Below are 25,675 nucleotides of genomic sequence, written 5' to 3'. Positions count from 1 at the left end.
AATTGAGTTACTCCTTGTTAGCGGAGGCCTTTCATTTGTCGTAATTGTGACCAGATTTGAGCTGTATTTGCATGAATGGCAATCTAATACTTAAGTAGCTGAAGTAGTGGCAAAAGGTGCTCCTTAGGACCAGATTTCCCTTTACAGTTTGGGGTTTTCATACCATTTTTCTAGTGAATTTGTCACAGGAGGCCGTGTCCTGACTCTGTCCAGGTGCACCTTGATACTTGCAGTGGTTTTGGCGCCTACATGATTTTTGGATGTGCCAAGTTATGCTGAAACATTTACATTTGGACCTGATGCTATCCAAACAGATTCCATTAAGTAGCCTTGATAGCTGGCATATCATAGTTGAATAATCTTTTGTGTGTTAGAAAGATGGGGAGAAAATGTGGTATTCTTCAGGAATTGTGTTCTGTTATGGCAAACGGATTACAGATAGATAATGCTTTGCAGTGCAGGGCAGCAAAAATAGCAGAAAGTAAATACTGAAATCCGTCCCAAAGATTTAGAAATATTAATGCCATCATGCATTGAAACTGCCGTGACATACACACTGGAATTCATGCATGGCTAAGCAGAGGCTGTAAATGTATTTGCTCCTCCAGTATGCCTTACAAGTTCATGTGACCAATACTTTGAACTTTCGGAAGCTTCTACAGCAATTTTCGAATATCGATGAACTCATTTGATGTCTAAACAAGTGTCTTCTGCATTTAGGCTATCGTCTAAATAATTTGTGCATAATAAGCTAGGAAAGAAATCCTTTCAGTTTAACTTTATATCTCAGTGTTTCTCTGTAAGGGTTGGTGGATTTTTTAAGGCATAATGTCCAAGTAAGAAGTTGGGCATTCTTAATTGTTGGTTATACCTATGAGCATCAGACCAACCAATTAAATTGCCCTGTTTGGCTATATTTATGCTGTTGGTCTGTCTATGCTTAAATCTCCCTGACATGTGTGAAGTTATAGTTGCAGAGCACAGTTAAAATAAACCTCTTTGAAAGGTTGCAATGTTATCTACTGCTATTGTGGAAACACTATATGTTTCCCTAAATTATTTTGCTACACTGTCATGTTCTTATTTTTCAGTTAGTACACTATTGTTATATGATTAATTCCTTGGGATGACTGTTACATTTTTGCAAGTCATAATGAAAAAGTTAAATAGAGCTTAGAGCTCGTGCTTCTTTTCATCAGGACTTGTTGGCAATTGCAATGCTGTCAAACACCCATCTTGCTGATTTGTACTGTGCTTGTCTCGTTCCATAAAAGGCTGTGGTATTTAGATTGAGGATTCTTAAAGATACAGTAGCAATTTCAGAAAATGCTAAAAAAATAGTACAAATGGAATTTTGTCCTGTTTGGAAAGTCTAGCACAAAAGCATTTACGTGCATGTAGAAGTTACCTATCTCTTCCAAGCTTCCACAGAGCAAACACATCTTAGAATGTGTGTTGGATACATACTGCATCATTCCCAGTTCTGCAGAATACCTTTTTCTTTGGGCTAACCACAGTAATAATTTTGTAGGGGAGGGGACAAAGCACCTCTCTTGCAAACTTTAGCTAGCTCAAAATTAGCAATTTAAAAACTGGCTTAGAAAAGCCAGTGCTCTCAGGGACTTTGTGTAGTCTTTAACATTCAGCTACCATTTTTTTTTAAATGCTATATGTTTTTGCGAAGTCCAGATAGCATTCAGCACGTCAGCTGCTCATCCATTTTCTGAAAAAACACGTACCTCATGCAAATGTGATAAACCACAGGGGAATTGTATGCAAATTTGAAGCTTTGCCCTTCCATCAAACTTCTTTATTCTTTGGTGTTTGCATTGCTGGGTGGGTCCCGAAATAGAACTGGCATCAGTTCTGATGAAAAAAACATTTCTTGACGTTAAACTAATATACCAGTGACAATGAATGTCATTACTGATAACTGAGTAGACTATTATGAGTATTGCTTGTAGGGATGAAAGCTGATTTTCTGTACTTCTTAGTTAAAACTGAAACATACCCCATATGAAGTTGAGTTCATACTGGCCACATTAGTTCCAGCCAAGCTGCTTTTGCTTGCAGAAGTTATGAGAGACATCTCTGAAGATTTTTTAAAAGTTCAGCAGTTTGTTTTGGTTTTAAGTAAAAATAATTAAACATCATTGCAACACTGATTTAAACATAAGCAAATTAAGCATATAGCCAAGTTTTTCTTACATGCCTCACTGTTAGAAGCTTTTCTGTCTTTCTCAGGATAGTACAAACTGCATCAGATACAGTTCTTTCATGGACCTATAACCTTTAGATGTAATTTTGTCTAAGTTCAGCCATCCTACTTCCACCATTGTAGGTACTTCATGTAGGGAAGGGTTGTTGCCTTGCACTTGAATCATTAAAGGGACAGTTAGAAATCTTGTCAAGTATTGACACTGTACAAGTTAAGCATTTAATTGAGGGGCCTATTTCTCTCTCCTTAGATGGAATCTAGGTTCCTTATTTAGATAATCTAATTCTCTAGAAGAACATACCTGCCACCACTGACCTTACGCAGCCCCTGGGATTCCACTTTAGGCACTTACATTGCATTTCAGGAAGTGAGATGATATGAATAGTCTCTTTTATTCCCTGACCTAAAGTACAAAAATAAGCCCTGATTATAGGGTACAAAACTGAAAATATATTTCTAAACTTTTATGCAAGTGTTTTTCCCCAAAAAACATGCTACAGGCATATCTGTGGACAAAACCCGAGGACAGAGATCATGTTTTGTATATCCACTTTTTTGATTTACACTGTATGTATGAGGAAAATAATAAAGTATTTCTAAATTTTTACTTTTTTTGAGAATTTCAGTTTCTGCTAACTCTATTTTGATTGTGAGCTTAGTTTTTCTTACTGTCCTGCAAATAATCTTACTAAAACCTGTTAAAAATGTTTAATACTATATATCAGTGTTTGACTGCTTTCATTCTAGTTAAAACACTGCATTCTCTGAACATGAATCTAATTTCTGTGTCCCTTTTGAATTAAGGAAATGCACCATGTTTCTGGGTGGTTTTCACCTTCATTTGTCCTTCCTGTTTGTTCAGACAAACAGTGCGTAATGTTCATGGTCCTGAAAGCTGAGTGTTCTTATTCTGTGTTTAAACATAGCTCTCCAGCTGGGGATTGGTATGGTGAGGTAGTATCTTGCACAAATGCAGCTTTTTCTTTTTCTGTTTCTTTTTCTATTTCTTTTTGAAATGTGCTCAAGTTTTCAAAGAAAGCAAATCACATGAAAAACAAAATGAGGTTTAAGATTGTATGTCACAACAGGTGTTAGTTTTAGGTATTTAATTTAAGCTGCTGTCATGTTCTTAGAATCACTTCCATTTGGAAAATGTCAAATTTTCTATGTGATAATTTTAATGTCATTTCATAGAGCTTAACATTTTCAATGGCTGTGTATCTAGATGATGCACATACCAGTGAATATTAGGTGAAGAGCAAGTTGCTAAAGTTTGAGTTCTTAATGCCATGTTTAGACTCCTAAATGTGTGGCCCATTTTGTCAAGTGTTCAGTGTTTGGCAGCTGATGTTAAACTTGAAGGCATTGAGATTATCTAGCTGCAGAGTTTTCTTACACTTCAGAGTAATATAATTGTCCAAACACTGCTCTATCAGCCAGGCTTTACCAGTTTATTTTTATTGAGGCTGTGCTGGAACAGAACAGTTTCAGGGGTTTTAACCCAGTGGATGATTGCCTGGGACTGATTGAGATATCACACACAACTAGATATTTGTGTTTGAGGACCATACTGGGGATAACTCTAATTGGGGAAAGCAGTCTATGGTCATGCTTTTAACTTCAGGATCACAACCTTTGAATAAATAGTATTAGGAGCTGCACAGATTTGCCATTCAAAGCAATCAATTAGTGGGGAGCTTGTAGGTCTTACCATGCTAATGTTTTTATGACTTCATATGATATAAGACTTTTCTCCTGTTGTTTAATTTTTCTTGAGTAATACAGCTCATTCTATCAATGCAATACAAAATCAGAGTTAGAAAAATTAAACAAAATATTTCACAGGCTTGATAGTTATAGCAGTGAGTATATGATGGCTATCTTGCCTAACCTTGTTCTCTGAGTTAAAATGAATGTGTTCTCACCTGAGATCTGTCCAAAAGTACATTTGCTATATGTGCTGATGTATTTGCATTTAAGTACTCAAGATTGTGTAGGTATTTCTAGATGTGGAGCAGGGGTATGAGAAACCCAAAACTTGAATAACAATGTCCCTTTCAAATTTCTAAATGTCCCTTTAAATATTTCATCGAAACTATAATATATAGATTTTCTAGATTTGCCATGTAAGTCAAGAATGCCAGTACTTTAATCATCTACATAGTCTGGTGTCTGGTTGTTTCCAGGTTATGAATACATATTCTTGAGTTGAAGTACTCCAGTATTGGGATTTTTTTGTTCATTTTTAAATGCTAGGAAGTGGTTGTGTCTTTGCCACAGGACCTGTTCTTGGTGCATTTTAGGCTCAATTTAATTAGCTTACGTAGCTGATGGTGTCATTTTAACTTCAAACACTTTGCTGTCAAGTTGACCATTCACAGATGTCTACCAGACATCTTTAGTTCATCTTTACCACTAATGACACTGTGAAAAGTAGCCAAGCAATTTTGTGTGTCGACTTCAAGTCTTCCTCCTTGCTTTTTTATAGAGCTAAAATTGTAGTTCCAATAGGTTTTCATATTTAGTTTCTCATTTACACTAATTATGGTTTCAACAAGGGGCTTATGATTATAGTACATCCTCAATAAAATAAGAATAACTTGAAATTTAGATCTTAGTAGAGGTATTTTAGAATATGTATGTAGGAATTGTTATTCCTGCTAGCATTAACAATGAATACTACATTCAGGTACTTTTTAGAGTGTAGATACTTTATTACTAAATCAGCTGTCACTTTCTAGTCTTAAAGCACATTTTTATTCAGGAGTCAGGTTTAAGGTGAAAAAAAATGGTATTTGTTAATCTTTTAGTTGGGGAAGCAGTTTTAAAAAGTCTTCTTTAATTTAGCTTTTAACAAAATCAGTTAATTCATCAAGGTCAAAGTTGGAGTCCTTTTTGCAGCTAAGACCATACTTGAAACAGCTATAAGCTTTATGACTTTGGTCTTCAGCTGCTATCTCATGGTGCTGCATTTCTTTAGAATATGAATAGACATGTAAAGATCATTCCTTAAAGATACTACCATTTACAGATTTTAATATCTGTGGTAGCTTTCTAATTTTTCCTATAAGCAGTCCCACAAATCAGTAGTTGAAAACCTATTTCCAAAATTCAAAGGTGTCAAATTTAACTATGAAGTAGTGTTTGCAGTTAAAAATAAGCAAAATTATTCACCATTCAATAGCTTTGGTCCTTGTATTTGCTTTATGCATAAGTGACAATATGTAAGCTTAGAGATGTGACTGCAGTTTCTGCAAATGCTCAGACAGGATAATCTTTGCATAAATTGCATGGGTATATATATAGAAGTTCTAAGCAAAATGTGCCAAAAAATCTGTTTGTTCCTGAGTTTAGTACTGAAACTTGCTCTTCAGAGAAAGCTGCCCTTCTCCCATTCGTGCATATTCAGATGCATGGCTTGGGAGCTACTTTTCAAATGAATACTCTAGCTGTACTTTGCATGACATTGTCAAAAGCTCCTTCTAGCACTTGTACTCCATTGTAAGGATACTTTGTGCTTTTCCTATTCCTAAAGTAACTACCATTTTCTGTAAGTTTTCTCACATAGGTGATTTTTTACTTAACCATATCACTCAGTCTGTAGTTGTGATTCTGATATGGGAAAGGGAGATCAAGCAGGAGTCAAACATTTAGCTAAAAGTAAAAAAACTAGTCTGAGAATTTGTAGTGCGTGGGAGAAGTTAACTATCAGCTGTGAGGGAAAAAGCTAGCATTATGTTGTGACATTCCACTGAGATACAGACCTTCTGACACAGCAAGGGTTCACCTGCTTCTTAGCACAGGACTGATGAGCCACAGAATTGAAGGGAATGAAAAATATTCAACCTTGACAATTCTGGAGTAGGATGATAGAAAATGTGTATTAACATACATGCTTAGGTATCACTGCCTTTGCACTACTGATTATTTTTAGTCTTATTATTTCAACATGGTTGGTAAGCAGTTATCTTCCAAAACAATCTGAAACTGTCTTTAAGACAACATGGAAATAGTACTAATTTTTGGGACTACTTCCATGTTGTTTTAAAAGTAGGGCCAGGTTATTTTAGAAGAGAACTGCATATCAGTTGTGTTGAAACAATGAAAATAAAGCTAATCCTAATTCTTGGGACTGTTTCCACATGCATGGAGATCTGGAACAATCATGTTGTGTGGTAGTGCTTTTTGTGCTTGTCCTAAAAATTGACCAAAACTGTAATGGAAGTTTTCTGGTTTAATAGTGCCTTCTGTAGTGGAATTGTCCTGTTTCAACAGACCTTTCTAGATAATTCTGGCTGGTGTGTGACCTACATTACTGAAATACTTTTAAGTTTTGCTTTGAAATTAAAGCTTCCTATTAGCATAGATGATAACTCTTCTCTTGAAAGATATGATGTACATATTTGGGGAACTCAAAGCAGTTTTTTGTAGCATTATAAAGCCAAGCTGCACAAAGATTTAAAATGAACTTTGTACTCAAAGAATTACTTGCTCCTTTAGAGACAGCATGCAATTCATCAGTGTCATTTGGAATAGAGATTAAAATTTTGAAGCACTGATTACCAAGGCAGTACCCAAACTCACGATAGGGTAGTGTGATATGTGGGTAGGGGGATAGAAGAATACAATTCACATATTTCAATCCTGCTGTACTTCGGTGTATTCACAACGTTCTGATATTGTGTGGCATCTGCCCATTGTATGTTTCCACTGCCCAAAATTAAGTAATGCAATTAAAGGAAACAAACTTTCTAAAAAGGATGGGAAAAGCTTATTTTTCCTTCTGCTTCTAGATACACAGAACTTTCAAAATAGAATGATGCAAGGGTGAAGTCAGAATCATTGCACCATGTCACCCAGTAGAGCAGTTTACAAATAAATTGTGAGCACATGTTCTGTATTTGACTTTTCCATTCCCGTGTAAGATCTAGGACCAAGTACCCAGTTCTAGGAATTAACCACGGCTGAGCCTTTTCTTATAGGCGCCACAGAGTGTCATTAAGTCTGTAATAATGACAATTTCCCAGATAGTCATGTGTTACTTGAACACATTTGTATGTAGCAGTGTTAAAATAAATAAGAAAATTTGTAATGAGCCTGTTACAAAAATGAAACACCATATACAGTTCAGTCTGGTTTTTACCAACACTAGTTCTTTTCCCCTATCAGCTACAAAGGTAGCAAAGCATGTTTTGTCTTTATTCAGTGCTGGTTTTTGCAAGAGCACTGACTACCTACCAACTAGTGCCGTAAACTGAATTTAAGACTTCATTAACAGTGCTGATGAGATACCTTCTGCATGCTAGGGGACAGTAGGGAACTGATCCATCTTGGCCACTGCTCACACCTTCTATAGAAAGCTAGTTTGCTGTGGTAAGCAGGTTCTTTTTATTGTGCTGTTGAGAAACAAACCTGTAAGGGCATGGAAGCAGATTAGTCACTTCAGTTTCTTTTGGTGGTTCTCAGGGCAACTAAACTGAGCAAAAGCCAGCCAGTCCCAAAATTACTGTTACTATGAAGTAAAATAGTGATGGTGACTTGTTTGCACTCAAACCAGGTTGAAGATTGCCTCTTGAAGTGTCAGTGACATTTGGTCTGGGATGTAGCCAGAGAACAGAGAAACCTGTGTTTTTAATTTATCATTAAAATTGTCCAAATGCTTCCAATGTTAATTTGATCAGATACTTTATTTTTTTAACACATGACTTACCCAACAGGAATCCATTACTCTTAATAGTTGTTTGAGATAGAGAGAGGTGGGAAAAAAAGCTTCTTCCTCTTCATCTCAACAGTGACTAAAATTTTTAAGAGATGAAAGTGAAACCGTAGTTTCATCATGGCAAAGCTGATCAGAAGTTGTAGTGAGTGATTCATGGCTTGCTTTTTTACTCCTCCAATGTGAAGAATACCTGTTTGCTGAGGGACGTAGCTCGAGTTTAATCTATGGTTCTACTGAACTGTCATGGAAAGTCAGAGTGAGTGTGGTATATACCTTATGTTCCTGTTATATACATACTAAGTGCATGGCTGCATCTTTAGGGAATTTCACCAGTCCTGGGATGTATATGATGTATTTCATCTTACTCTGCTGAATTACTAGAGTGAAGGCCACAGTAAAATTAAGGCTTAGTTGTAGGATTTAAGTGCAGTACAGTCTAGTCAGAAGCCTTGAAAGTAGAAAAGATTATAATTTTACAGAATCTGTTCTCAGTTTGAAAAGGTATTCCAGAAAAACCAAAGAATTTAGTCATCTTTTTTCTGTGTCTGTAACTTGGGTGTATTGGAAAACATGGGAGAAAATGGCTTGGATAAAACAAAATCAGTGAAAACATCTTCAGTTCATTGCAGCAACTTTTATTACTGTCAGTGAAAATATTTGTAAAGACAGTATGGTAACTTCCTAATAATCATGTGTGAAAGAAATTGTCCTCTATAAGGCTGATAATCTATTAGTAAGATTTGTTCACATTTTCTTTTCATAGTTTAGCTTTAATTTTCCAGCCTTTAACCATTAAGGGCTGACCATTTGTAACTCAAGTCTTTGTATGCAAAGACCCTGAAGCCGGCAAGCGCGGCCTCCGGCAGGGGCTGGTGGCCCATGCCAGGCACTTGGCCAAGCACCAAGAAATGCTCTTTTATGTGACATGGCTGCCCTTGTCCTGTAGTTCCCCACTTTCCTCACTATTTTACTTGTGCATGAAAGGAAATTGAACTCTTACAGGCGTTAGTCTTCAGTAATCAGCTTATGCATAACTGTGCTATGGATCACTAGAACTGATTCAAGCATTTTTGAAGGAAACAGGCATTCACAGGCTGTCAAATGCATACACAGCATTTGTTCACACTGCATCACACAGTTCTTCACACTGCATCTCTAGTTTTATATTTGGATGCTGTTAAAATTACAGTTAATAAAATTAGATCTTACTTTGTATCATTGTCCATCTTCAGAGTGTCTGAGTGGGCAGCTGTTAGAAGGAACTTGTGTTTTCCTTTCAAGTTTTTTGTTAAAAACTACAGAATTTGTATACCAATACTAAGGCTTTTGTTTTCTTTTAGGATCGAAATAGAATGTATGACAGTCTGAATATGCACTCTTTGGAAAACTCCCTTATTGACATTATGAGAGCAGAGCATGATCCACTTAAAGGTATGTTATTATGCTAAGTAAAGAAAAAAGGGTCATCCATTCTGCATATTTGAATGAATACTGATTGTTAATTTAGATTCTAAGTTCATATTAAAATAGAAAATGAACTATTTTTTCAGTCAAATGAAAAGTCAATCTCAAGCTGTCTTTTACTGAAAACATTGTTTCAGACTTACTTAATACAAACCACTCCAAGTGTTGCCAGGTAATTTTCTCTTTCTCTGCAGTGAAAGCTGAAAAAAACCAAACTACTAAGTCAATTGAAAAAATCAGAATTTGCCTTTTAAAATATTTTTTTTTCAAATCTGCTGGAGGATACTAATGCATCCAAATCTGAAGAAGTCCAGAAATACAGTTGGCTTTAGAATGCTGGTTCCTCTTACAGTCCTGAGCTCTATTAAATCGTTTGGTCACAGCAGTAAGCATATAGCTAGTCTGTGTGGGCTTCCATTTGAACTCCTCTTTCCACTGCATATTAACTCATTCCTGTGAATTCTGTTCTTCCATACTTTCTCAGGTAGCATTTACTATTGAACATCAAGGCAGGAACTCAGACAATTTCACTTGAGCTGATCAGATGTTACTTCATTTGTGGTGTTCTAATTAGATTAACACAATCTAATTTTAAAATTATCCATGACTTTAGGCTTGCTTTGGAGAAATTAAATGTCTGTATTGAAGCAATTGAAAAAATAAAACAATCAATTTTTTTGCAGCATTATTTACTCCCATCCATTCTCCATTTCTAGAGGCTCCTATATTTACTATATATTGCATTAGCACAGAAAGGGCTGTTATTCTCCTAATTTGAAGGACACCTTGGTAGTCTGCTCATGATTCTTTTAAGATCTGTGTAATTACTTGGAAGACCTGTAGCATTCAGGTAGCATTTAATGGTATTTTAAGATTTAAAATAGTTAGCCAAAAGTCTGCAGTTTTTTCCCAAGCTGAAAATCTCTACAAAGCGTCTGTAAGAAGCTAGCATTTACTTAAACTGTTAATTTTCCTCAACTTTAAAGTAAGTGGAAGCCAAAATTAAATTTTCTTAGGTGTTCTTAAATCTCATCTCTTCTATGTTATGGCTCAGAGAGAATTAATTCCATTTTAGCAATTTTATTGAAGTCCATTATTAAATTCAGTTTCTGTCTATTCTACATGTTTGTAAAACATTAAGTTAAAGAAAAGGTTTGGAACCTGTAAACAGCTAGCCCAGTGTGACTGCCATGTGCTCTAAGCATACATCTCTCCTCAAGGCTGAGGTGACCAGGTGTGTCATTCCTCTTACAGGGGATTTGTGCTTCTAATTGCCACACTCGGGTGGTTACTGCTTCTTTCCTGGTCTGAAAGCTACCATTAGGCATAAAGCTAGAGAGTGCAGATCTTCTACTGCATTATACTGCCATTGGCAACTCTCACATTCCTGAAGATGAAAATCAGTCTGTTTCTTCTTTCTGTACATGCTGACATGACAAATGGAATTGGTTGCTCGGTTCCCCCTGCCATCTCACTGCTTTAATTTTATCTCTGTAATGCAGAAGAGATTCCAGAGGTACAGTGAGCACAGAAGATACTAATTTTTATTCATCTGTTCGTAACTTGTTATGTTACAATGGATGAAAATGATGTATTTCCAATAATAATTTTCCAAAGAGAGTAAGACAAGAAAAAGCTTTAAGCCTTGAAAGGTAATTTGGTTCATACGTAGATACCTTGAAAAACTCAGTAGTTTCCATCTGTGCTTTCTAGGGACATGAAATATGGTGTCAGTCTACAGTTAAGAGATATATTTTTTTAACAGTTAGACAGTGATGTTCTTGCAGTGAAAATTCTGCTAAGTTTTATGTTTGAACTAAAACAGATGGAAGCCATAGATAGTGATGAACTCAAAGGAAATCCATTTTTCTGTTCGAGTGCCAGAGAACAATGCACATGCCAACTGAATTTAAATAGAGTAATTGTGTGCTGCTATTTAAGTTGATGGATAAGATATTTTTTCTCTGTGGATGTGATTTCAGCTGAAACCGCTATGTTATTAACAATAAGGCATGAGAAATGTTCCTTACAGACTGAAAATGGGAGGAGGAGATGTTGTGGTGAATCGGCCTTTTAGTTCTTCTTTACTGTCTGATTTTTTTCACCATTAATTGGAATTTCTGTAATTTCTGAGCAACTTTAACTTTTTTTTTCTTTTCTCTGCCAGACATGAAACTATAATTAGGTTATATCAGTCTCTGTGACTTTTCACCACAGAAAATCTAACATTTACTTTGAACTCCATTATATTTGCTTGCAGAATGCACAGGATTAAGAATATTATTATTTGTTGTTCTTATTAATATATAACATATTTTGTTGCAACTAAAGAGTATTTTGTAACTAGGGAATATTTTTATGACAAGTTTTGAAGTAAATATAAGCACACTAAAACAATGCATCTTTTATATCTGATCACAGCAGTAAAATGAAAGTCCCTGGAATTTTAAGCACGTGTTTCAGATTTAGCTGCTTACAATATCTAGAGTATGACTAAGCATCTTGTCTCAAATTTTGCACAATGCAGAACAGACAGTCTGTGTACTAACTCATAGCTTCAAGTTTTGCATGTCAAGATCCATTTTAGGAGCAAGTAAAATTTCACCACTTTTGCTTTCATGAACTTGAAACAAAATTATTTCAAATATGATTCACTGAAAGCTAAGTTAATGTCTGCCAGAAAATTGTTTATAGATGACTAGTTTTAGCTTTGTTTAGACAAAGCTTTGTCATTACAGCACATGTGATCAAAAGAAAAGTAATTTTAGCTTTCAGTAAGATACTTTCAAGATAGAGTAATAGGGAGAAGATGTTTGACTTCACTACTCATTGCAGCAGAAATACTGATCATATTAAAACTAATCTTTCTCATGCAGCTTTCTTGCAATGTGTTTCATAACAGGACCTTAAGTAATGTTTAAGATTATCCCATCCATTCAACTCCAGTGAAATAAAAACTGAAGTTAAATTAATTCATTTTTATATCATTGTTCTTAAATACCCTTTTTATTCTTCTAATAGCTCTTAAAACAATTGAGAGAAGAATTAAATACTGATAGCCTGACACATAGAGCTATTGCTAGTATAACTCTTCAGACATACCACTTGCATACCTGGTTTTCTTTTTTCCACTTCTTCTCCTCCAAATATCAATGCATTTTTCTGTCAAGAAGCAGGAAAGACAGTGCATTTAGGCTGAAACAGATTATGGAGAAAGCTTAGAAGCAGTTGTTACATTTTTTATGCAATGTATATTAGTATTGAGGAGACTGATTTAATGGAATTCATTACCTGCTGTTTTAAACATCTTTCTAGTAAAGATTGTGGCACAAAGAGCATTGTCTTTCTTTCAAAGACATTTGTTTTATATTTTGTGTTCTGAAGCTCTGAAATTTAAAGCATCACAGTTTCTTCCTAGAGTAATTCACATTGTGCCAAGAAAAGAATTTCTGAGGCTGGAAAAAAAATACAGAGGGAAAAATTCTCTCCCTTGTCACTTAAAAGGCTTTGAAGTCTTAGGTACACATTGTTTCTTCTTTCTTTCATATAAACTTTTTCTGATAAAAGAATATATTTAAGCTGATATACTGATTTGTTTGAATACATGGACTATCAGAGACAACCCATTTGGCCTCGTTCTGACTTGCACAGTTCATACGCAAGCATTGGAAAATGCAGTCTCCAGGCTTTCTGTAACTAGGTGTTGTCCAAACACGGGTTTGTGCTGTTGTCTTAACTACACTGATTCCAAAACTGTGCCTTCTGAAACTGCTGTGATCCTCAGCCATTCACTCTTACTGGGAAAAGCTTGACTTGGAAGCTTTTTCTCTTCTACTCAGGAGATCTCTTGAAAAGAAAGGAAAAGGGGTAAGGAGTTTTTGATTCTCGGTCTCTTCATACAACAAATTAAGACTTGTTTTAAAAAGGGGGAGAGTACATATAAAGTATTGAACTTGTGAATCTGAGTCAGTAATATTTTTAGAAGTAATGTTCTAATATATGGGGATTCCTCCAACAGTTTAGTTAAATAGGAATAAAAAGTATGCATTTCCAAAAGTAGATTTGAATTTGCCTTAAACTTCTTGGCATACTCACTTTTTATTTTACAAAAATTTAAATTTCCTTTTTCCATATCAGTAACATGAGAATACAGAAATGTTGCTAAAACAAAGTTTGTTACTCTTTCCTCCTGTTTGGATTAGCAAGACTCTTAATTGGATTCAGTGGATATAATGGCCCACCAAAACTTATTTGAAGCTTTTAATTTTTTTCTGTCCTCGCAGAAGAGTGCATTGAGAAATGTGTGACTCAGGCAGTTCTGTTAATATTAATTACATTTAGATAAGTAAGAGGAGGCTAGATTTAATAGAACTCTAGTTGTATAAGAAGTGTCAGGCATACCTGCTGCTTCTTAGCAATGCTAGTTTCAATTTAGCCACAATACATGAGAATTTTTAATTAGCATGGTGAAGTTGCAAGTTGAGGTTTGCAGAGAATTTTTGTAACATGATGATCTTCCTGGTACAGAATGGTAATATTAGGCACTTAATTTGTTCCAGATGGTAAATTACAAATTTTGGATCTGTACACAAGTTCTGTAGAGAGGTAGTAAATTAATTTATATTTTTCAGGATAGGACTAAGTCTACTATTTAAATGTTAGATATTTTACAACTAATTGGTGGCTGACTTTAAACTATTCAATCATCTTTGCTATTAAAACTACATTTTTAAGCAGGTGGAGGCCTCTGGAACTGCTAGAAGACCATTGAATGGTTTATACAGTTCTAGATTACTGACATTGAAGCAGCGTGGGATTAGAAAGGATTTGTGCCTTGTTCTTAAAATGGTATTTTTTTTTAATGGGTCAAAAAACAGAGTGAAAATAGCCAGCTAGAAGAGATGTGATAGAAGCAAAGTAAATTGTTACAAGATGGTGCTCCTATCTTCTGTATTCTACATACTCATATTTTAAGTGAGGTTTAATATGGTAAATTTAACTAGAATAACCTGTTCAAAAATGCTGTGGTCTGAGCTCTGTGTAAAACTGATTTTGAACCCAATTCTACGTGTGAAATGTTATTAATTCACCTGTCATAAAATTAAGGTGGACAGCCTAGAAAACAGTTCATTTTACTTCAATAGATTAAGCTGAGGGATAAGAACATAAACTAACATTATAAATTAATAGCAGTGATTGCATTTTGAAAAAGGAAGCAAACATTTCTATGTTTAAAATGTTCTTAAAGTTGTATGTCCAAGTGGTAGACCAAGTAGCAAATGTAGGGGTTTACTTCATGAGAATGCAGTAAAGTCTGATTTCATTGAAATAGCCATGTGAATAAAACTTAGAAGTATCAATACAGCAGTGTATGGAATATTTTGTTAGTTGTTTTCCTTTCTAACCTTGAAATCATTCATCATCTGAGTTAGCAAATTCATCTCTCCAGCAATGAGATGGGGTTTTGGGCTGCAGTGGTGGCCCAGCTGCCTGGTGCAATCCTTCTCTTCCACTCAGTGAGAAGCCCTTCATTATTTCAGCTTGGCAGATGTGTTTCAGATGCAGCTTATTTGTGAAGCTATAAAGGAAAGAAGCAAAAGAATGCAAAAGCAGAATTGCATAAACATAGAATTTACCTTTAGAAGTTTTCCTCCCCAGGTGTTGACGCTGGTGAGCTTCTCTCTCCTACTCGGCCTTAAACCTGACTTCTGTTTAGGAAATAATTGCAGGAAAAAGCCCCTATCCTTTATCTCTCTTTTTACATAAGAAGAGAGGAAACATTCAGATAGGGAGAAAGACTGTCACCACAAAGTCAAGGAAATTTGAGATAATGTCTCACAATTTCATTTGTTATTCTCAGTAAATATGGCATTCTGATTTGCAAGGAACACCTCGTACTGTTACAAATGTTTCTATAGCAATGTATATAAACATGATACGGCAGTGATCTTGTGAAATTCTTGCTGTTAGACAAATGAATGTTAGCCTTGATAGAGCAAAAACCTAAGAAGTGTATCAGAGTAACTCATTATACACCTGACTGGGCTGTGGCAGCTCCCAGAGTGCAATTTAAAGACGCCTTTTTCCAGATTCTTTGCCCATTTTATCAGCATGCATTGCTAGAGGGGTAGAATTTTTATAGTTCCAAGAAATGTTAGATATAACTGTAGAATTTCAGTATAACAGAAGAAATATATTAAAGCTGTACACTTTGAAGATAATAAACATGAAGACAGAGGCTTGCTCCTACAGAGGTTTTTGTGTTTGTTGTTTTTCCTAAGCCCACTCAAAGTTTTTGTTGGAGTTAGCTCTAAGACAGCAGAGTCTTTCTGGGTGGAATTCATCTGCCTTTCTCCAGGAGCCTGCCCTAGCCTTTCAGTGCTTCCTAACTTGACAGCAAATTGTTCTTACCTAATCTGCAGGTGTTTTGATACCATCCATTCTTACAATAATAAAATCTGTGGGATAACAAATAGTTCATCGCTGTATAAAAATCTTTTTTTGCACAATGCCTGTAAATAATAAGGCTGAACAAAATTTCCTAAATTATCTTAATCTTGCTATTTTGAAGTTTTACATTTCAGAGTTTGTGATGTGTATATTTCCAAATTATTTTTATGGCAGAAAATTACCATGTTGGTTTCTTAAAGAAGACGAAAACCTAAACCCTATTATTTACAGATTTACAACAAAAATATTTTTAATTTAACCCCAAAGGTGTCCCTTGGGACTCAGAACTACTTAAAGAAATTTCTAGTCTTGCTGCTAAGCTCATGGGTTTTCCAGCAGTAGAGGACCAAAGAGAATATGATAAGGATTGCTAGACAGCCTTAATATATAGCTTGCTTTATTTCTTTTTTCCCCCCTGGGGTTTCTTTTTCTTGCAAGCTGTCTGCATATATATGACCCTTTAAAAATGTGAGTTCTACATGCCCACTGCTTCCAGACTGGGTTCTTCTTTATGCCTCTACAAGCATTCCCATTTCCTTTAAAAGATTTAGTTGTTTAAGTCACAATATTCACATATATATATATATTCACGTGTAATGTTCTTCAGATGATAAGCAGGCAAGTATATTTGAATAGCAAGATAGATGGCAATGCAGTTTTTTGTACATTCAACCACAGTTTTTCCAAACACAGCAGTTATTGTAAATGTCTCTCTTGGTCAGTGTGCACTACTGGTATGTTTGCAGCTTCCTGTAAAAAGAAAAAGTCTCCTTTAATAAAAAGGAATTTGTAGTGAGCAGACACTTCAGCTCTGCATTTTAAACCATTAATTTAAGTACTAAAGTATAACATGCCACTGATGTAGTAAAATGCAGTTCATGAAAAATTCTGATGTCATGATATAAGGTTTTCATGTAATTTTTTATTCTGTCTAAAATGCTGAAAATTTTATCTATAATAGTCTTTAATTTTGTTGAATCTGTAGATAAGCTACTGGTCTAATGTTGCAAGACTTAATGAAAAATATTATATGCCAGGGTTATATGAAAGATGCAGTCATAAATCAGTTAATAAAATTAGCATGCCTTATTTCTTATTAACATGATTTTTCTTAAATTGCTTCAGTAGTGAAGCATTAAGTTGTAGAAATGCCACTCTGTTAAGCAATGTGCATAGTGCAGTTATTCACAGTCGCTGTGAAAGAGGAGACTAAAGCAGTCAGCACTATTTCTGGGTGTCATGAAACAAAAAGTGGCTTTATCCTATTGGAGCTGATCCCAAAGTACACTGCAGATCTTATGACCAGAGAATTAAGGTTAAGAAGTCTGTTCTTGTCAGCTTTAACTTGGGTCAAGGGTATTGTTGGTTAATGTGCTTGGAGTTAAATATTAGCTCTTTATTTCCCTTAGGCAAATTCTAAGCAGTGATTTTTTTTCTAGCAAAATAGCTAAAACCTCTGCATTTGTTTTGTTCTTCGGTTTTTGTTTTCTTTTAAGGTCGCTTGAGTTATCCACATCCGGGGACTGACAATCTTCTGATGTTGAATGGTAAGTTCTAATCTTGTAACAGTTTCTAATTATCTCTAGCTTAGTTTAAATCTGACATGTTGGTATAAAATTATACTGTTCTATTCTGTTACTGAATTACTTGCCTCTGGTCTTCAACACTGATGGGACTGTTGCCATTTCTTGGAGTTGAATGGCAAGAGCTAATCTTGCAACAGACTTTCATTATATCTAGCTTATTTGAAATCTGAAATGCTCATAATGATGCACTATTCTGTTTTGTTCTTAAGCAATCCAGTGGTGTTTTCCAAAGAGCTGTAGGAAATCTATTGTACTGAAACAGGAATTAGAAAAATAAGAAGGCCAGAAACACATGTTTTTCTATATTGGGTAAATAAAGAGTGAACTAGACACTTTGTATTACACTCATGTGAAATAACATTTTATTTTTGCTGGGGTTTTCGAAAGTGGCTTTTATCAACCACGTGTCTAACCATGAAATATGCTGAAGTTAGAGTTCATGTTCATGTTCCTCTCCCAGTAGGTCAGACTTCATGAACATCTGCTACTCAGTGAAGGCATGAACTTTAGCCTTTGTTCAAGGCTAAAGAAGGAAGCACAGCTTGGTAATCCATCTAAGTCAATAATAAATCAGGGGTTTTGCACATAAGTGTTTTCTGCATTGGGAAAAATTAGAGCTGCAATGCTACAGCTTCTCTAGATTAGAAGACATGGAAGCTGTTGTACCCTAAGTACACTTTTGTCATTCATTTGATGAGTCTGTTAAAAGTAACAAAATAAAAAAATATGGCCAGAACACATTTGTTGCTGTTTCAAATTATATAGAGGGGTTTTTTTGTTGTTGCTAGGTTTTGGTGGGTTTTTTAACTGTCTTACCCATTCTGCACAGTCATTTATACTTGTGCATATGGATATAAAATGCAAACAAATATCTATTTTTCCTGTATAACACTGAGCAAATGTTTAAAATTTTAAGGAAATTACTGGGCATAAAGGTAAATCTTAATGGAAAATACTGCACAATGGCCATTTGAACAAGTAGGTGCTTTGGTATTGAATAGGTAACTTTAAGATAATGGAGTATCTTGGAAATTAGAAATAGGTACTTAACTATAGAAATAAAATCAGTGTTTAGCCAACACTATATTGATTCCTCTACACTGAATATCCATGTGCTTGTTGTCACAACATTTACAGCATTTTACTTTCTGTATTTAACTGCAGCTTTAAGACCTATTCTGCAAACTGGTTTGTTCAGGTAGTATATTTGTAATTGTCATTATCTGCTGTTGTACCAGGAAATTCTAGATGGGAAGGTATGGAGAGAAACTGAAGTATTTCAGTGAGATGGCTGTAAGAAATTAATATTTTAATTAGTTTAATGTTTCTTAGAATTATGAACTTCTGTTTTTAGAGTTTTGCATGCTAAAAAAAGCACATGGGAGTTATTGTTACTCTGTGGAATATCTAGGAAATAAGGGGTTAGTTGTTATCATGAACACTGGAGAAACACAGTGGTACCAGTCTATCCTATCTTGCCACAAAGCTAGAACATGTGCTGAAAAATATCTTGCTTTTAATGCTTATGTGGTTTCTCTTGTACTTTGAAAGGTAGCACTTAGTGTGACTGCTGTCCTCTTTAAAAGCTGCAATATTATTTTCAGCCTTCAGCAAGTGAGATAAAAATAACAGTTTATCTAAAAGGTGCTGCAACACATTTTTTTTTAATTACGCCCTTTAGAGTTTAGTGCAGAGCCTTGTTGTGTAGACACCTGTTCTCTACCACGTAGCTGGAGTGTGATGTCAGTGCAGGCAGGGCATCAGGAACGTTCAGAGCCCCTTCAGGTTGGCATGTCTTAACTGCAGCTTCTTGCAGCGCAAGAACAGAAGCAGTAGAAACAGCTTTTGGGAAGCTCCAGCTGCTCAGACTGTTCACAGCCTTTCTTTCTCATTACTGCACATTTGGAGGGCTTCCTCCAAATGTGCAGTAATGAGAATTATGGTTTGAACACCTGTTGATGAACTTGTAAACTTCAATTTCTTTCTCCATTTTATGTGGGCTCAAGGTAGCATTGCCCTCTATCCCTGTAACTGGTGCTTTGAGGGGAAATTGGGGAAAAGAAGAGTTGGTAATTCAGACTCCACATTTGTCCCTTAACTTCACAGTAAGTACTGTAGTAGCTATGAGGAAGAGCAGGAATACCAGACCTTTATGAAAGCAAATTACAAATATTTTTCAACATCCTCTGCCCATTTATACATGCACTAATACTTAACACCGACCCTCTCTGGATTTTAGTGAGATTAATTTTAGTGAAGTGGTGTCTCTGGATTCCAGAAAGGTTCTAACATGACCCAGGTTGAAATTGTGCAGTCCTTTTAAGACTAAGCACTTCTAGATAAAACTTCTTTTTAGGTAGTTTTTCCTCCTCTTAAATGATAGATTTTTTCCCAACTCATTTAAAATGTACTTACTGAACTGTACCTAATATTAATATTTACAGTTTTCATTATTTAAATTAATGAAATGAACTAAAGGAAACCTGATTTATGTGTTTTAATAAATTATGTATAATTATGTATCTGTTTCAGCTTAAGCTGTAAAAAAAAAGTAATGCATTTTTAATGTCTGTTATCTCTCAAAGTCAAAAAAAAAAAAAAAGGTACTTTGGAATGGGTATACCTGACTGCAGCTTTCTCAGCTTAGGGAGAACATTTTTGAAGCAAGTAATAATGCAAGAGTCAAGTTTATTGGGATGTAGGGTGTTTTTCCCTATTAAGGGGTTTCCCTCACTTTCTCTTGTTTTAAAGCATTGAAGTTTTTCAGTTGCTGTTGAATTATAATTCCCCATTTGATTAGTTTAGCAAGGGTGCATTAGACTTCTTTCAGATACTATCACTGGTTATGCTTCTAAAGAAAGCACTTCAATCAGAAATTACTAAATTACTCCAGTCAGAAATTACTAAGATTCCTATACAGAAATTGCTAAATGAACTTCTGTAGTCTTATAGGCATGCCAAGATTCAATGGTCCTAATGATGTGTTTCAGCCTTAAAAATCCATGAAGGTGTTATTTCTAAAGAAATCTGAACGGAATTTGGGCACCCAAATCCAATAGAAAGAAATGGGAATTAGGCATCTACCTCCTTTAGTCTAGACTCTTGGTAAATTATTGCTGTAACTGTTTATAGATTTCTTTAAATTAAAGTTGTTAATGAAAAAGGCTTCATCATGTCTCTGTCACTATTTGATTGTTATGTTGCAGTGTTGGTAACAAATAGTGTTTTATCTTAGTAGGATGTTTGCCTGGTAGTTTTTCCTGATACACAACATAGTATTTTTAATTCAGCTTAGTCATTCAGCTGAGTTCTTGAAATATGTGTATATTTGATCTCTGGTTGTGTATTTGAAATATGTGTCTGAGTAAAATGAAACCATACATTTGGTGTCTTTGTGGTAGCATTGCTAACACAATGTACAGTTCTATTGTCTCGATGTTAGATAAGCATGCATAACAAATTATTTATGTCTTAAATCTGTGACCTGATTTACATTGCAGAAAGGGGGATTTTAATTTTTCTAATGGGTGTAAGCTGTATTAGCATGCAACTTCAGGAATATTGAAAAAGGAGGTTTTAGCTAAAAGGGAATGTCTTGTATATACAGCACTCTTAATTTTGGAAAGTTCCAATGTTACTGGATTTCATTTTATTTGGCATCATTATACTTCTTCTATGCATTGCCGAATTGATATTTTCTAGAATAAAAGTGTCTTTCATGCATTTTCACTAATTCGAAAACTTTCCAAGTTACTGGCTAATTAAAATATCCAGCTTTATAAAATAAAAGACAAATTTCTGTATGACTTAGTATTTGGACAAGTTAAAGAAAACAGTTTAATCTCTCCCTTTTTGTTGCTGTAAATCAGTTATTTGCCTGTACTGTCTGCCCTTTTCCAAAAGAGCCATCTTCCCTGCAATTATTTATCTATAAACATATTCACTGATTATGTGTATGTTAAATACATCAGTATAGTCTTGATGTATAGGTAAACCTGCAATTACCTATATTTATACAGCTGCCATGCTCTGTAAGCATGTGTGCTCTTTAAGGTGTAAAACATTATATGCATATTATTTTAATAAATACAGAAAATCTGCATTTTTCTAGATGCAAAATATCACTAAATCCCTGCCCACACTCTAGTACAAACTCTTAGTTTGTACTCTAAATGAGCAAGACAGATAAATTTTAGGGGGGAAGGTTTTCCATACAAATAAAGTAAATGATGTGACAACATCAGGTGGTTTTTCTCCCGTTTTCCCTGATTTCATTGTTTTGCTGAAGCAGGAAATACACAGATAACTTTGGTGCATCGTTGCAATTTCCATATATATAAAATACTGCACCATCTACTGTTTTAACTGCATAGGGGTTTTTAACATTTTAATAACTCTGTTTTTTTTTTTTTTAATTACTGTTTCCCTTCTTTGAATTCACAAAGAAGAAAACTTCAGTTGTTCTGTAACAAAATATTTTTCTGCATATCACTTGTCTTAACTATAGAAATGTAAGAAAATAGCTGAACTGGTTTGGTAGGCTGAAAGGGGTAGAAGAAAAGAAAAGCAGTATCCTGACACTTGTGCTGAAAGATGAATATTAGTATGCATCACTGCATTATCCTTTGAGAGAGAACACAGCACTGCAGACATTGCTGTGCATGGGCTGCCCTTGAATTTTCCCTGCTTACTCTAGTTTTATTTGTGGATGGAATTTATTTTTAAAAAACAAGAGTGTGGGGGCTAGGCGAGGGCTTAGTGCCGCTGCTGCTAATGCTGTGTGGGAGTCGCTTTGGCCAGGAGTCAGAGAAGATTTGTACATGCTGCACCACTGGCACAGGACTGCGTGTCTTCTGAGGGCCTGGCTTCAGGGAGAAAACCTGTCTGAAGCTCAGCATCAGTCTCCCCAGCGCCTAGTGACAGAGCTGATTGCACAGAAGGGTACACTGTTTTGTGGATTCTGTTTGGATGTCAGAAATCTGAATTAAAGCGTTTCCCCTTGTTTAGACACCCAGGTCTCTTTCAGAAAGTGTTTTTTTCTGTTTTGCCTTTCCAGTAGAAAATGTTAAGGATCTGAAAACCTTTACACAAAAACAATTCTCTTCATTAATAATTATTTCAGGTGAGAGAATAAATCTGAAAACAAGTTCAGTGCAAATTGGATAGAAGGATGATGACTGTTGTGTAAAAATAACTTTTCTAAGGGAGCAAAAACAAAGATTTTTCAGTTCCATAAGCAATCCACTAAATTTCTTGTTGAAAGGGATCAAGATAACAAAGGGAAAAAATCTATATCTAATAAAATTTTTGAAAAACCCTAATCAAATAGGAAGTACCAGGATACGAGTATTTTATAGCATGGGAATGGAACAATGAGTGACATTTATGAATCAGTGATTTTGAGTCTATATGTATTTCAGTGGCCCAGAACAGCAGTTGCTTTTAGAAGTGTGTGTGTAGAGGCCTCGTAAAATCAAAACAATAATGCCAAGACACAGCAGTCTGTTCCTAAATGTTGCTATGATCTTGTGGTTAATAGTAACATCTATTTGGATACTTAATGCCACTGTGTAATGATTAAAGTATTTGTTCTCAGATACTGAGTCTGTTAAACAGGAATAGAAAATACTTTGTGGAAATGTAACTAAGAAATAGCACAAAGCTTTATAGTTTCTGTGTTAGTAATCTGTCTATTTTTAGGTTTTTAGCCTTCAGGCAGAGAAGCAATCAGTATGGTCTTCTGAACTGTAGCTGCAAGCATGATCTCTTTAAGAATCTTGCAAAACTCAAAAGTTAGAAAAATCTTGGATTTACTTGCAGTCTATGCGAAATTGTTGCGTTGCCTTTGTGCAGTGTTTTTGATACAATGCTATTTCTTGTGACTTGTGCCCTGATTTCGTTTGCTTGTACAAGGCATCTTTTGTTTCAAACAAAACCTTGCGGTTAATTTTCTGCTAGGTCTTTTCATGAAAGAGGAAGGTCACGGCTTACAGCATTTGCATTGTCACTGCAAAGGACTGTACAAACTGTTCCATGTGGACCAGGATGTGTCTGTGATTAATTTAACACTTGCTACATGCTTTTTACAGTAGTATTTTCCTTTTTACAGTTTCAATACCATATGTGTGTTATTTAGGCACTTGTGTAAGATACAAATCACATTTTAAGGATGAATTGCAAAGTTTCCATAAGTAATTAGTCCGTAATTAACATGAAGTCAAAACCAAGTTTAAAGACATTGAAATATTTTAAACAATTTTACTTAGAGCTGGTGTTAACATGAATTTAGTAGTAAAATAGTATGGTATTTATGTGAGACTTGAATGCATTCTCATCTACAATTATCAGTACCAAGTACAGACTGCTTACCCACATGGTTCTTTGTATCTTAAATATTTTAGTCTGTGGGCATGATACAGTTATTTGACATTTTACAATTTGTCCTTTGTTTGCATGCAGCGAGGAGTTATGGGCGAAGACGAGGTAATTCACTTCTGTTTGTTACAGTTCAATTAATTCTGATCTGTTACTGATCATTATGATTAATTAATTCAGATTATTGATTGTAATTGCTTATCTGCATGCTATCTTAGTTTGGGAACCATGGAGGGTGTGAGGGAAGGAGGTGTATAGTCTGGGTTGTTATGATCGTTGTTCTTTTAGAGTCTGAAATGAAAATCATTTAATCAGTTAAAAACTGCAGTTCTAATCATGATATAGTTTATGCTAATGGCTACTGCTTGCAGTCATTACCCCCTTTAAAAGTATACAGTTGCTAGTTGTCCTTCTAACTCCTTTTGCTTCTGTAGAAGTGGTAGAGTGCAGAGTAAAAGCAAAAAGCCTTTCATAAACTTAGCAAGAAATCTAGTAGGCTGCTCTTAGAAGCAGTAAGCAGATCTTCATAGTATAAGCCAATGTGTGCTTCACTAACCTTGAAGAGCTCTACTGTTTTAACTGTACTAGGATGTGATGTGAAGTTGTTATAAAGACCATATAAAACATTCAAGAACAAACTATCAAGATCTTTGGTATCTTCTGGTATTCACCACATACATGTCAGCTCATGTGTCTGTCTTGGTCTCTGCATTGGTTCATAACCTACTGCTTGGTAGCCATAATCTAGAGAGGGATTATGTAGATCATGGCCAGTGGATGTAATAATTTTGATAATTCCTGCCAGATTCTGCTTATTTTTTTATTGTCATAAAAATAAACAAGTGTTTAGAAGGGCTAATCCATTTTATTCATAGTCATCAGGAGAAGTGAAAAGCCTGTTGAAATGGAAATTCTAATCACCTTTTTGCTTTCTTTATCTGAGAGACATTTACAAGTGAAGAGGGTGGAGAAGAAAGTAATAGGGGTCATTTAGACCATATTACTCTGAACGTGTTTATCTGTTGTCCTTCACATCACCTTAGCTCTCAGATGAACTACAGTGCTTTTGGCAGACTTTTACCCACATTAAAGTTAAACTGAACTCTGTGATATCACTTCAGAACATGTTCTGCTGGTTCTATTTGTAAAGAACAATTCTCATTGTTCTTAGACTTTAACATGGGTCTGTGGGTTAAAAATTATTCTGAGGGTTATTCTAAGACTGTTTTCACCATTATATACTTGTCTATATTTTAAGTTTTATTTTTTAAGAAGCACTTTTTATAAACCAAGCTAAATTACAGTAATTTTATATTTAAGATATTGAGAACAACTCTTCTCTATTAGTGGAATGTCTTAAAATTTCCACTTTCAGTTACCCACAGGTTCCTGCAATATGAGTCTTATTTCTTCTATTCTGCACTTCTTCCTGTTGCTGTTATTATGGTAACAGCTCCGTCTTACCCATCATTCAGTTTAGTAATTCAGAAATTCATTGCATGCAACTTTCTTGGTTGCACAACCAAACCTTAACACTTGTTCAAATACATCTTAAAAGATTTGATCATTCTTACATGTCCTCATAACTAAAATTCATATCTATAGTATGCAGCTGCTACAGTCATAAATTCAGTCTTGCTCCTCTCATGCCTAAATAGTTAATATACAAGAGCAATCTTCTTGCCTGCTTCATCCAGCTATGTTAACTATGTGTCTCCATTACTTGCTCACTTTTCTGTCCCATTGAGGACCAGCTACATGCTTCCACTTTGTCTGGCAACTGCTGATCTGTTGCAGATCTGTCAAATGTGTCCTTATGAGACCAAGCATCTCTTGCTCCCCTCTAGTCATTCTCAAACATGC

The 25,675-nt window shown here is 35.2% G+C and overlaps 1 protein-coding gene across 4 annotated transcripts in view; it reads left to right on the top strand.

Annotated features, from left to right (window-relative positions):
* CPEB2 (cytoplasmic polyadenylation element binding protein 2) overlaps nucleotides 1-25,675 on the top strand; it is a 51,306-nt gene that overhangs the window by 5,351 nt on the left and 20,280 nt on the right. For 2 of the 4 annotated variants that reach the window (XM_064418626.1, XM_064418625.1), the window contains exons 3-4: nucleotides 9,278-9,368; nucleotides 17,348-17,398. In XM_064418626.1, the coding sequence (XP_064274696.1) occupies nucleotides 9,278-9,368; nucleotides 17,348-17,398 (142 nt within the window). Of the gene's footprint in view, nucleotides 1-9,277; nucleotides 9,369-13,243; nucleotides 13,269-17,347; nucleotides 17,399-23,896; nucleotides 23,921-25,675 lie in introns of those variants that run through there. The other 2 variants (XM_064418624.1, XM_064418627.1) reach the window with 2 other exon arrangements.

The sequence above is a fragment of the Passer domesticus genome, chromosome 4 (assembly GCF_036417665.1).
Source record: "Passer domesticus isolate bPasDom1 chromosome 4, bPasDom1.hap1, whole genome shotgun sequence".
NCBI classification, from domain to species: Eukaryota; Metazoa; Chordata; class Aves; order Passeriformes; family Passeridae; genus Passer; species Passer domesticus.
The sequence above is the reverse complement of the archived record's forward strand: the minus strand, read 5'-3'. Positions and strand labels throughout refer to the sequence as shown.